General features: G+C 35.8%; 1 protein-coding gene across 1 annotated transcript in view; it reads right to left on the bottom strand.

The window, feature by feature from the left end:
• KCNH8 (potassium voltage-gated channel subfamily H member 8) overlaps positions 1–14,291 on the bottom strand; it is a 340,011-nt gene that overhangs the window by 53,125 nt on the left and 272,595 nt on the right. The window contains exon 11 of the mRNA XM_003924923.4: positions 9,286–9,500. Within this exon, the coding sequence (XP_003924972.2) occupies positions 9,286–9,500 (215 nt within the window). The remainder of the gene's footprint in view (positions 1–9,285; positions 9,501–14,291) is intronic.

Below are 14,291 nucleotides of genomic sequence, written 5' to 3'. Positions count from 1 at the left end.
TGAAAAAGACAAACAAGGTGGTATAACAGAGGTTAACTGGGAGATGGCAAACTCCGGAGCAGACCATCAGATAAGGGCAGAGGAGTAGCGCAGCAGGAAGAAAGAAGATGCAAAGGCCCGGAGGAAGCGGAGGTGGGGAAGGAGGCAGTGAGGTGGGTGAGGCCTGCCTCCCTAAGGAAGGGAAAGCAGGCCAGTGTGCTGGAGTGTAATGCTGGAGGCAAGATGGCATCAGATGACTTTGAAAGGTAGCCTGGGGAAGGAAGGCATAGAACCTTGTAAGTTATGATAAAAAGTCTAGATTTTATTACTGGCCCATGGGAATCTATTTTAAGCAACAAAAATGACAGTCAGATTTATATTTTACAAAGATTGCTCCTGTAGCCTTATGGTCATAAGAGGATACAAGTGGAAGCAGGGAGAATCACGATATTGACTCTCATTTGTCATGGTCAGGTAGATATGTTTCAGTGCCCACTCCCTGTTCCCATGGGCTCCTGAAGGCTAGCTGAATCATACATTAGAGACCAGCTTATCCTGACAAGGGATACATATAATTCGTACTGCTGGTGTAAATAACTCTACCCAAGTTGCATGACTGTTATAATGATATCACCAGGTAATGCATACACTGTGTCTATAGCAGAGTAAGCAATCAGAAATGGTAGCTGTTTTAAATTTTTAATTTTATTGAGTTTTAGGTTTTGGGGTACATGTGAAGAACATGCAGGATTGCTGCATAGGTACATACATGGCAATGTGGTTTGCTGCTTTCCTCCCCATCACCTATATCTGGCATTTTCCCCCATGTTATCCCTCCCCAACTCCCCACCCCCTAATGTCCCTTCCCTAGTCCCCCCGCTCCAGAGACTTCAGTGTTCGATGCTCCCCTCCCTGTGTCTATGTGTTCTGATTGTTCAACACCCACCTATGAGTGAGAACATGCAGTGTTTGATTTTCTGTTCTTGTGTCAGTTTGCTGAGAATGATGGTTTCCAGGTTCATCCATGTCCCTATAAAGGACATGAACTCATCGTTTTTTATGGCTGCATAGTATTCCATGGTGTATATGTGCCACATTTTCTGTGTCCAGTCTATTATTGATGGGCATTTGGATTGCTTCCAAGTCTTTGCTATTATAAACAGTGCTACAATGAACATTTGTGTGCATGTGTCCTTATAACAGAACGATTTATAATCCTTTGGATATATACCCAGTAATGGGATTGCTGGGTCAAATAGAATTTCTATTTCTAGGTCCTTGAGGAATCGCCACACTGTCTTCCACAAAGACTGAAGTAATTTTACACTCCCACCAACAGTGTAAAAGTGTTCCTATTTCCCCATATCCCCTCTAGCATCTGTTGTCTCTGGATTTTTTAATGATCACCATTCTAACTGGTGTGAGATGGTATCTCAATGAAGTTTTGATTTGCATTTCTTTAATGACCAGTGATGATATGCATTTTTTTCATATGTTTGTTGGACTCATATATGTCTTCCTTAGAAAAGTGTCTGTTTGTATCCTTCGCCCACTTTTGAATGGGCTTGTTTGTTTTTTTCTTGTAAATCTGTTTTAGTTCTTTTTAGATTCTGGATATTAGCCCTTTGTCAGATGGGTAGATTGCAAAAATTTTTTCCCATTCTGTTGGTTGCCGATTTACTCTAATGATTGTTTCTTTTGCTGTGCAGAAGCTCTGGAGTTTAATTAGATCCCGTTTGTCTATATTGGCTTTTGTTGCCGGTGTTTAATCATGAAGTCCTTGCCTATGCCTATGTCCTGTATGGTTTTGCCTAGGTTTTCTTCTAGGGTTTTTATGGTGTTAGGGCTTATGTTTAAGTCTTTAATCCATCTGGAGTTAATTTTAATTATGTTTATCCTGTGCATCCTTTGCAGGCTGCTGGGTTATATATTTGTGTGTGTGTGTGTGTGTGTGCATGTGTCTACTTATACATGAATCTGCAAAGGGAGTCAAAGGCCACTGTATTTCCCTCGGGATATTTTAACATGTATATCGATAGTCTGAAGTGTCAATTGTTTCTCACTATAATAACTCATGATAAATCAGGTTATGATAAAGAGTGTGCCTGTTTGTGGAGTCTGTTCCACAATTTTTCAGTGAAATTGTATAGCCTTGCATTCATATCTCATAGGTTCGATTACTGTAGATTTAGATTATAACTTTTTTTTTTAGTCTAACAGCATAAGTCCTCAAATTTTGTTCTTTTTCAAGATTGTCTTAGGTATTGACAGTCTTTGGTATTTTGATTTATAGAAATTCCTTTGGTATTTCAATTTACAATTAGCTTATAAAATTGTATGCTGGCTTGAGTACATTTTAATTTATGCAACTGGCATTGTTTTAGATCTTATTCTGTTTCTTGTCTTGTCAATAAATACTACATTTTACATATCTATAATACTGTCACTGCTACATAGAATTCTATATAGATGCACCATATTTTACTGAACCTGCTCTTCCAGTGATGAATACCCAGGTTGCTTTTAACTCTTGTCCACAGTAAGTAGAGCTCCAATGAACATCCCCATATGACCCCCTTTAGAGACCTGTATGAAAATTTTTTGGGTTCATTTTGGAATTGAGAGGTCATAGGCTGTATATATATTTAAATGAACTAAGTAGTGACATAGTTTTCTGCAAACTGGGCACAGAAGACTATAATCCCCACCAATAACTGTATACATTTCTATACAATTTTACTAAACTCCTCCATAAGGTTGGTATTCTAAGAATTTAAAAGTTTATATCATTGTTTTATATTTTCATGTTTATATTTCTAAAGTTTTTGAGCATACTTTTTATGTGCTTCTTGTCTTTTGTGTTTCTTCATCTACACATTGCCTGTGCATGTATTTTGTTCATATTTCTAACAGTAATACTTTTTACTTTTTGGCCAAACCCTTAATGGTTCAGACATTATGGATATATTCTTCCACTATGTCCTGCATTAACTTTATGCATACTACTAGTATGAAACTTTTGCATTCACTTATGTTTATTTATATTTGTGTTAACTTCATGCATAGGACTAATTTAGAACTTTTGCAATGAATTATTATTATGTAGGTATAATTGTCCCTCAGTATCTGAGAGACTGGTTCCAGAATGTCCTGCAGATATGAAAATCCTCAGATGCTCAAATCCCTGATAGAATAATAGCATAGTATTTGCATATAACCTATGCAAATCCTCCTGTATACTCTAAATCAGTTCTAGATTACTTATAATACCTAATACAATGCAAATTCTACGTAAATCATTGTTATATTTTATTGTTTAGGGAGTTATGATAAGAAAAAAAACAGTGCACATATTTGGTGCAGAAAACATTTATTGATGGTTTTGATTAGTGGTTTGTTGAATCCCTGGAGATGGACTCTATAGATAGGGAGGGCTGGCTGTATTTGTTTCACTTGTTGGTCAGAACTCTGAAATATTCAGTTTTGTAACTAGTTGGTGACTGATATATAGAGAGATGGAAATTAAGATATTATGACAAATATTGAGGTTTTAGGCCACCATGGGTCAGTATCACGAACCACTAAGAACCATCATATATGTCAAAGTGCAGAGAAAGCTGCTGAAGGTGGGCACTCCTCAAGGACTCCCTTATCTCTGCTGCAAGGACCCTCTCTGAACTTTGATTTCACCTCCTGTCATTGAAGACAGGAATTCAAAGAACTTCACTGAAAGCCACTGGCTGTCAGGAAACTGGGGATGTATTCTTCCATTTACTAAAGAGGTCAGAAGACTAACGGAGCAGACTTTCATTTTTAGCTGATTGGATTATATGTCAATAATGGAACATTGGAGAAGAAATTAAGTCATCGTACATTTAGCATTGTATTAGGTTTTGTCATTTAAAGATACCTCAGTAAGGTAAAACTAGAGGATTTATCATTTTTTAAAATAGCCATTGCCATATGTTGTTCCACAACCACAACATCAACAAATTAGTGCCTACCACATGCAAAGCATATAAGATGTGCTTATATATAGTCATATCAATATCTTATTTTCAATATACTAGCATCATTAATTTTTAAAAACATCTTTTGAATGCTCTTCAAACATTTAATTTGTTCACAAATTCAAAATTCTTATGTTAAGAAAAAAATTTCACAACTAACAACAGATGAATTTGTGCTAAAATTAATTTTATAGAGTTTACCACAAGAAGCAGTGAAGCAAGTCTCTCATGATCTGCATACATAGAAATAGCTAAATTGAACTATGTCATTACTGGAAACATCCAGGAAATATAAATGAGGTCAAATATGGAAAACATAGTGATTGCATAAAATGCATAATTAGCATGAGGTTAAAACAGTGCTAGCTAACCTTTTCAATAAACTTACAAAATATTTTGTAGATTTAAATTAATTTTCCTATGAGAATTGGATAAACTATCATTCTAAAGTTTTTAATTTATCACAGTTCTAGGAATCATAATCCTACTGCTACATGCATATTCCTTCTAAATTTTGACTATTTATTAAAGTGCTTTTTGTCTTTGCTTTATTTCAAAATAGGTTGACTGTCAATCTTCTCTTTACTCAGATAATCTGGTAACTCTCCATGTCGCCAGATACTACATAAGCTACCCAGAGTAAAAGGTGACATTCAGGAGGCAAAACCAGAAAAACACAAGGCAACTAAACAGAGAGTTACATTAACAAGTATGAGAAATAATGAGGAATTTGGGATTAGAGGGGAGCATACAAAAGAGGAGAGGAGAAAGCTAAGACCAATAATAACTGGCTGAACAACATGGCAGAGTGCCCACTTGGATTTTAAAAATAAGAAAATATAGATGTTACATTTATGTTGTGCGCATCTCCATTTTGCAAACGTTCCTCCTTCCACAACTCCTCACTTAAATTTCCACGAAGGCCTTAACCACAGAAAATCCTGTGTGATTGGATATTTTTGGTTTTGTCTGAAAATTAAGGAAAGAGGCTTGGGCTTGGTTCTCCATTTGGTCTGATAACAGAGTAGAGAACAGAAATCCATAAGGTAATCATCAGAATATAAGTTCCCCTGAAAGTCATAGTATGCTTGGGGAGGACTTTTCCCTTATGGTACAAACTTACAGAGAGTTCCAAACTTATCTAGCCCTTAGAGGGCATAGTACCCTCTAGGATCCCAGTATATATGAATAGAAGTTTCGAGGGATAAAACATCAGGAACTGCAAAACAATGAAGGTCCCATCTGCCTTTAAAATGTAACCCATAAGGAGTCCGCTTTGAAAAGAAGCAATTTTGGTTCAAGCTGTGATAAAGTAACTTATATTGAACTAACCCTCAGGTCAAAAGTAATTATCAAACTGGACAAAATTCATAAAATAACTGAGTATTAGTCTGTTCTCATGCTGCTAATAAAAACACACCAGAGACTGGGTAATTTATAAAGGAATGAGGTTTAATTAAGTTGCAGTTCAGCATGGCTGGAGAGGTCTCAGGAAACTTACAGTCATGGCAGAAGGGAAAGCAAACAGTCTTTCTTCACATAGGAGCAGGGAGAAGAATGAGTGCTCAGCGAAAGGGGAAGCCCCTTATGAAACCATCAGTTCTTGTGAGAATTAACTCACCATCACAAGAAAAGGATGGGGGAAACTGCCCAATATTCAATTATCTCCACCTAGTCCCTCCCATGATATGTGGGGATTAGGGGAACTACAATTCAGGATAAGATTTTAATGGGGACACCGTCAAATCATATCAAACTACTTGAAGGAATTTGAGAGAAATGAACTCAGATAAGACTTGAAGGACTCTGATCCCTAACAAAAGAGAAGTGCACCAATGAGAGCTTCACATTCAGCTAGGTATTTTTCTGCAGGCATTTGCTATTTCATTATAAGGTAGAATAGAAGAGACGAGGAAGGAATATCCTTACCAACTAAGGAGACAGAGAAGTTCAAGTAGACCAAAGCATAAAGGATTTGAGGAATATAATACCAGAGATAAGTAAACTGCATTGATGTTCCCTTTAAGACATAACTTACTTAAATAGCAAGGGGTGGTCCTCTAAGAAACAGATTAAAAACAGCACCTAGAAGGGTAAATTGAAGGACTGAGGTTTCAACAGTCATGTAGTATTGGGGAGATGGAGGCTGGAGCTCAAACCCTGCTAAATAGGAAGAGCCTTGGCAAACATACTGTGATTTCAGCTAAGACTCCAGAAAAGCTGTTTTAGGAGCAAAGGCTTAGACCTCAGGACTGAGGGCAAACTTGAAATACACCAGCTTAACCAAGCCTAAAATAAATTATGGACAGCATAATTTATATGGTTTGCTGATACTCTTTCTGCCCATGGAAAGAAAATCTTATTTTGAGGAAAATGACATGAACAATCTTTAATAAGCAACCTCTATATTTAAAATTCTGACACCTGCTTTTCCTTTTTAAAAAAGAGAACTAAATTACCAAAAAAGAACAAATGACCAAGAGAGAGACAGAAACAGATAAAAATAACAATGAGAATAATTCCACAGATAATTCAAGTATACTGGGATTTAGAAATTACTATAATTAATGTTCTAGCAAGTAGAAAAAAATCATGAAAAATTTATCAAAGATAAAAATTCTTTTTCCACATGCAGAAGAATAAAATTAGATCTTTATGTTACACCATATATAAACATAAATTGAAAATGAATAAAGAATTAAATGTAAAAACTGAAATTGTATAACTCTAAGAGAAAACAGGGGAAAGCTCCATGACATTGGTCTGGACAATGTTTTTGGATATGACTCCAAAGCACAGGCAACAAAAGCAAAAACAGATAAATTGAATCATATCAAATTAAAAAGCTCTGCACAGAAAAAGGAAACAATCAACAGAATCGAGACAATCTACAGAATGAGAGAAAATATTTGCAAATCATGCATCTGATAAGGAGTTAATATGCAAAATACATAAGAAACCTAAACAACTCAATAACAAGAAAATAAATAACCTGATTTTTAAAATAAACAAGTGATAAGAATGAACTTCTCTCAAAAAAGGCTTGCAGAAGGCCAACAGCTGTATGAAAATATCCTCAATATTGCTAATCATTAGGAAAATGCAAATTAGATCCATACCTATTAGAATGGTTATTAAAAAAAAACTAAGATAAATGTTAGCAATGATATGAAGGAAAAAAAAGAGCCCTGCACACTGTTGATGCAAATGTAAATCAGTATCACCACTATAGAAAGCAGTAGGGAAGTTCTCCCATTTTCATTACAGCATTATTTCATAATAGCCAAGATACGGAATTATCTTAAATGTCCAACAATGGACAAATGAATAAAGAAAATGTGGTGTGTGTATATATATATACACAATGGAATACTCTTCAGTCTTAATGAAGAACATCCTGTCATTTGCAGCAACACTGATGAAACTGGAGGTCATTTTGCTTAATGAAATAAGCCAGGTACAGAAAGACAAATACTACATGGTCTGTTATATGCTGAATCTAATATACCTTAAACTCAAAGAAGCAGAGAGTAGACTGATGTTTAATAGGAGGTGAGGCTGGAGGTCCAGGAGAGATTAGAAAGATGTTGCTCAAAGGATACAGAGATGAAGTTAGGAGAAGTAAGTTTAAGAGATCTTTGTACAACATGGTGACTCTAGTTAATAATGATGTATTATACCCTTGAAGATTGCTAAGGGAGGTGATTTTAAGTGTTCTCACCACAAATGATAAACGTGAAAAAATGCATACCTTAATTAGTGTGATTTAGCCATTCCCAAATGTATACATATTTCAAAACATCATTTTGTATGCCACAAATTTTTAAAAAAGATAAGGATCCTTAATAAGTCAAATGAAAGAAAATAGTGATTGAGATCCAATATTTCCCACTTTCCCATGCTGAGGAATATTAGCAATTCTTCTCTTTTTCCTAATTTTTCTTCTCTTTGATTACTTCCATCCCCTAACTCACCCTCAGTCTTCAAAACAGTTATTATTTTACGCTGCCATGAAGAGCACAAAAAACACCTGCAGTTTAAAAATTCAATCTGCTGGTTAAAAGACATGAAAGTAATTTCAAGAAAAGGCAGCCTATTTAACAGAAACAATACAAGTGTTAAAGTCTGATACCTATGTTGCAATTCAAGTTTGTGTGAACATACACATGTGACTTATCCATTCTGAATCTGTTTTCTTTTCCATAAACACAGATCAAGACTTACCTTAAAGATTTGTCTTAAGCAATAAATGAGATGCTTTACATAGGTAGAGTGCTTAACACATGAAAAGTAGCCAGCAAATGTTGATACCTCCTCTGCTGTTATGCTATCAACAATGGAGAGAAGCACATATGCAAAACTGGTAATCTTGAACCTCAGAATGTGACATTATCTACATATTTACTGTCATTAGATAGCCCCAACCAAGATAAAATAATATGCAATTAACATTTTCTTTCTACCCTTCAGAGTAGAGAATATTGATGATTGACATGAGTATCTGCACAATATGGGTTGGTCAAAACCACAGCTTCTTAAGTCCATAGGGAAAAAAAATGAGACTTAGAAATATCTGGGGCAAAGCTCAAGACAGCATATAAAGGCTTTGGTTGTTACACAATGCTATGCATGCCTTGGCTTGCCTTTCAACAATCATTCCTATTAAATCATGTGTGTCTCTGAGACATCTAATGAAGTCATGTTCACGATCAGCTTAATCACAGGATGCAGTATAGTACATATTTTGACAGGAAAGCTGTTTCTCTAATTCGAAACATGAAGCAAATATATAATTGTATAAAATGTTCATTATGCTTTCAGTGTGACAACTATTGGCTTGAATTCTTTTATGCATATTTATTCACTTTAAGATAGACTGTTTGTGTACCATTGAACATAAGATTATTTTTAAGCAAAATCTATGTCAAGCAATTGAAGTAGTGAACAATTGCAAGCACAGAAAACTCTGAACCATATACTTTATCTGGAAATCTTTAAATTCTGGAGAAATCACACATCTCTACCTAATGTTATATATAATTGAAATCAATTCTAGCTATAAGCATATGAAAATAAACAAGAAAGAAACTGAGTTGAGAAGTTATCCATGAAAAATATTTTCCTAGACTGTTAATAACAAACTCTAGGTTTGGCTTCTAGCTAATTATTTAATTACTTAACAGGTGGCTGAATATTCACATCTTATATATTCAGAGTGACATCTGCCTTTACTGTTATAAGTGATCTCCAAGTCCAATGTTATTAGATCTCAGCACTAATTAGAAATGAGACTTACATCACTTTCATGACCTTCTCGGAGGTTGTATGTGAGGTCATGCTGAATGTCTTCCACGAATTTGTGAGCATATTCTGGGTAAAGGTCTAGCACTTCAAAGAGTCCTTTGAGGATGATGCACTGGAGATCACAGTAGGTTAAAGCCTTCACATCTGCATTGGTCTTGATCACTTGGTCCTTAATTGAGAGATTTGCTCCAATTAAATCCCCTTTCCCTAGAAAGAGAGAGTTCATTTTCAAAAAAAGCAATCTTAGGACTGATAACCTAATCTGACTTTACAGGCTTCATTTCTCAGTGAGATTACACTGAAACCTTGGGGCAGGACTTTTCAACTTTGCCATACAATAGCATCACAGCTGAGCTTTAGCTTTTGTTTTATGGCTATTTTGCTCCATTTTATAAAGAACCAAAAACTAACAAATTTTAACTAGCAACAACAAACAGCAAGCAAACTATATCTTTGGAAAGTTATTAGAACAAATGGCCTGTACTTCCCATTCAATAATTTTTTTAACTTTTTAATTTTTCATTGTACCCAGCATTATTTAAAATTTTTACTTTTTATTGTGTCTAGCATTTGTGGAAGCAAAGTCCCTGGCATATAGCAGGCTTCAATACAAGTCTATTTTACCAGATTTGACAGTAAAAGGAAACATGTCAAATTGACTATGAATACCTGAGTTTTTCATAAATATGTATGTCAAGTAAAAAATAGGGTTTTAAAATTATTGGATTATAAGTAGATATTACCTTCAAGTTAGTATTGGACTTACACCTTGAAATTTAGCCTGTTTTGGTAGAAGAAAAAAATAGACTAAAATCTATATTTTTGACACTAGGAATGATAAATAGTCACATGGTGTGGAAGAATTTAAATCTTATTGTTGTCAATATTGCTAAACTTGGAAATTTTGTTTCCTGTATATTTCATTAGAAATCTGACTTGCTGTTCAAAACTCAAAGCTGGGTACTTATGCAGGATATAAATAAAGCCAGGATGTTTTGAATACAGAAAATTTTTTTTAATTTTGTATATTCGAGGAGAATTTATCATGATGCAGTCTTTTGTACAAAAACATTCACATTCGCTGTTAAGCAACTAGTGTCTGCAATAACTTTAGGGTCATCATCCTTTCATACTTTAGGTTGCCATGGCGTGGCTATTTCAGTCACAGTGACACTTGCTATAAAAACAGCACCAGCATCTTGCCAATCCTGGCATCTTAGAAAGAATTCCACTTTATATTTTGTTCAATGAATGTTTTTGGAGAACTGACCATGCATGCTGGACCTTGTATTGAGCTCTGGCAAGCAGGTACTGATGAATACCAACATGTTATTCACCTCATTACCTAAAACTACCTCACTAATTTTACAGTCTTGTGGACTTCTTACTGTTTAGATTTAGGACCTTTAATTTTAAATAACTTTGGGTCTTAGTATCCTTATTTCTAAAAGTTGAAGATTTCTATGATCCCTTATGGGCTCCATTTTTCAGCTTTATATGATTGATCTTTGCTAATCAGTTATTCTTTCATTGAAAAACATAAGGTGATGGGATGCATTTTCAAACCACTCAGGTTAGAGCTATAGCTTATGTTTAATTATAATTAGGCAGACTAATATTCTGTGGAGAGTACATTTATTCCTGGTTTGCCATTTTCTTTTAAAACAACGAAGAAATTGGTGGGGAAAACACCATTACCTGGACATGAAATCAAGGTATACAAGGCAAACAAATTCTAGCCCCATAACAAATTCCTGCCCTTACTCTTTCCAGGTATCAGATTAAGAAATGTATGCATGTATTGACTGGACAAGAAAGTTGCTAGAATAAGTTTATGGTTGGACAGCTGTTGTTGTGAGGAGGAAGAACATTATTTTTTTTTCATTGGCAGAGTAAATGTGTGCTAAATATCTACAGGTCAAGTATAATGTCATGTATTTGCTAAGTTTATCCAAGTAGTATTGATTTGAATTAGCTCTGTAAGGCAATATTACCATAGGGAAAGTAAAATAATCAATCTCTATTGAAATAATATTAATCACAGAAAGTAAATATTAATAATATATTGTCTTTGTTTGAGTTTAGTCCCACTACCACAAACCAGTGTTTAGAATGGTCATGTGGCATTTTGCACTTTTGACATACACGTGGTAGAAGCAAAGATGTCAAAGTGTTACCCATGTTAATCATAATTTATAGAGAAACTTGGAGCCAGGAGCAAAAGATAATTAAATCTTTCAGCTATAAATAGTTTTTAAAAATATAACAAGAAAGACCCAGTTGGATCCTATTTGACTAGCAGTGGAAGTTACATAGAAACCATTACTTTGCACTTACTGTGCTCTGGTATCATCGATGATGCCTTCACATTCTATTCCTAAAACTGTTGCTAGCTACCAAAATTTAAAATGTACCACAATTATAGAAAAATCCACATTATATCTGTTTAGGACAGGCATCCCCAAACTTTTTACACAGGGGGCCAGTTCACTGTCCCTCAGACCATTGGAGGGCCGCCACACACTGTGCTCCTTCCTCTCACTGACCACCAATGAAAGAGGTGCCCCTTCCTGAAGTGCGGCAGGGGGCCGGACAAATGGCCTCAGGGGGCCGCATGCGGCCCACGGGCCGTAGTTTGGGGATGCCTGGTTTAGAATGTTGCATTGTATTTGCTTACATTAATATCAAGCCATAAGATTCTGAAGAAAAAGTCTAGATGTCCTCTTAAAAACAGGCCGAATCATTAGGGAGACTATAAAATTTTTAGTGGTACTAAGGAAAAATCAGTGAAAGTATTGTACTGTTAAGGTTAAGTTTTTGAAACAAATTAAGAATAACTGTTAATTCTAATTTAGAATCACAGGATGATAGAGTGACTGGCCTTTAACTTCACAAAGTTGAGAAGACACCAGAAGGAGTGTTGAAGTCTCCACTTAAGAAAGAGAACCACACACACACACACACACACACACACACACACACACACACACACGGAGCCTTACTCTAATATTGAGTTACTCTAATATTGTGTCTTACTCTAATATTGATAAAGAAATGGCCATATTAGTAGTAAACTCTTAGTTGCTATTCCATGCCTTTCTGTAAAGTAGAAAATCATAAGAGTATGAGACAAGAAATGAGTCACAAAATTGAAAGACAAACACTAACTCTACTCTTTAAGTGGTAAACAGTCAACATGAAGCGGTGAAAAGCATATGTCTTTCATCATTCACCAGGGTCTATCTCTTCACCTTTAATTTTGGAAATAATCATACTGTCTTAGTCCATTCAGGTTGCCATTCTGCAAACTGGGTGGCTTATAAACAAAAACAATTACTTCTCTTAGTTCTGAAGGCTGGTGTCTGGTAAGAGTTCACTTCGTGATTCACAGATGGCACCTTTTGGTTGTGTCCACAGATGGCAGAAAGGGCAAAGTAGCTCTCTTCAGCCTCTATTATAAAGACACTAATCCCATTCACTAGTGCTCTGCCCTCATCACCTTTCACCTTTTCAAGTCCCCACCTCTATCTAATACCATCATATTGGGGATTAAGTTTTGACATATTGATTTTGGGGGGACACAAACATTCAGATCATAACACACAAATAATAAGGTTGCAAGTTTTAAATTCAATAATGGGCATAAAACACCCAGCTTATATTAGGGATTCAATAAATATTAGTTCCCTTTTTTCTCTTCCAAAATATATTCTATTTTCAAACTTACTAGCAGAATCCACGATAGAAGCCCTACAATGATTATATAGAAAAATAGTTTTTTTAAATACATTTGCACCAATTTAAGGAATACAAGTGCAGTTTTGTTACACAGATACATTGCATAGTGGTAAAGTCTGGACTTTGAATATAACCATCACTTGAATGGTATACATTGTATCCATTAAGTTATTTTCATCCGCCTGCACCCCCCTTGCCGCCCACCCATCTTCCACTTTTCCTAGTCTCCAGTGGTGGCTATTCCACACTCTAGGTACACCTGTACACTGCATTTACTTCCCACTTATAAGTGAGAACGTGTGGTATTTGACTTTCTTTTTCTGAGTTACTTCGCTTAACATAATGGCCTCCAGTTCAATCCATACTGCTGCAAAATACATGATTTCATTCTTCTTTATGTATGAATAGTATTCCATTGCATCTCTGTACCACATTTTTAATCCATTCATCCATTGATGGACACTGAGGTTGATTCCACATTGTTGCTATTGTAAATAGTGCTGTGATAAACATGAGTGCAGTTTTTGTTTGTTTGTTTGTTTTTTAATTAGAGAAAGAAATATTGTTTAGACATGGAAAAAGCACTGAATACAGAGTCCAAAGTGTTAGGTTAGTTTTGACTTTAGAAAAACAGAGAAAATACCTCTGTGTTGACATAGGCTTAAAGGAGATCTTGTATGTGAATACACTTTGCAAGTAATTGTTTACAAACATAAGGGTCTTTAAAATGAGAAATAGAAAGTACCAGTCCGGGCGCGGTGGCTCAAGCCTATAATCCCAGCACTCTGGGAGGCCGAGGCGGGTGGATCACGAGGTCAAGAGATCGAGACCATCCTGGTCAACATGGTGAAACCCCGTCTCTACTAAAAAAATACAAAAAATTAGCTGGACATGGTGGCGCATGCCTGTAATCCCAGCTACTCAGGAGGCTGAGGCAGGAGAATTGCCTGAACCCAAAAGGCGGAGGTTGCGGTGAGCCGAGATCAGGCCATTGCACTCCAGCCTGGGTAACGAGCGAAACTCCGTCTCAAAAAAAAAAAAAAAAGTACCGAATTCACCCCCTTTTATTAGCATAAACTCTAAACATTTGTATCTCATATCAGTGTTTGAAATATATCCTGAGTTTACCGCCTCTTACCATCGCTGCTACCACCTTGACTGGTCTCAGACCCCATCATATCCTTCACTTGAGTTTAATTTTCATACTGGCAAGGATTTTGGCTATTTTCTTTTTTTGCTGCATTCTCAGCGTTTAGAACA

This window comes from Saimiri boliviensis, chromosome 9 (genome assembly GCF_048565385.1).
Source record: "Saimiri boliviensis isolate mSaiBol1 chromosome 9, mSaiBol1.pri, whole genome shotgun sequence".
In the NCBI taxonomy this organism is placed as follows: Eukaryota; Metazoa; Chordata; class Mammalia; order Primates; family Cebidae; genus Saimiri; species Saimiri boliviensis.
This window is presented reverse-complemented; position numbering and strand designations above follow the sequence as displayed.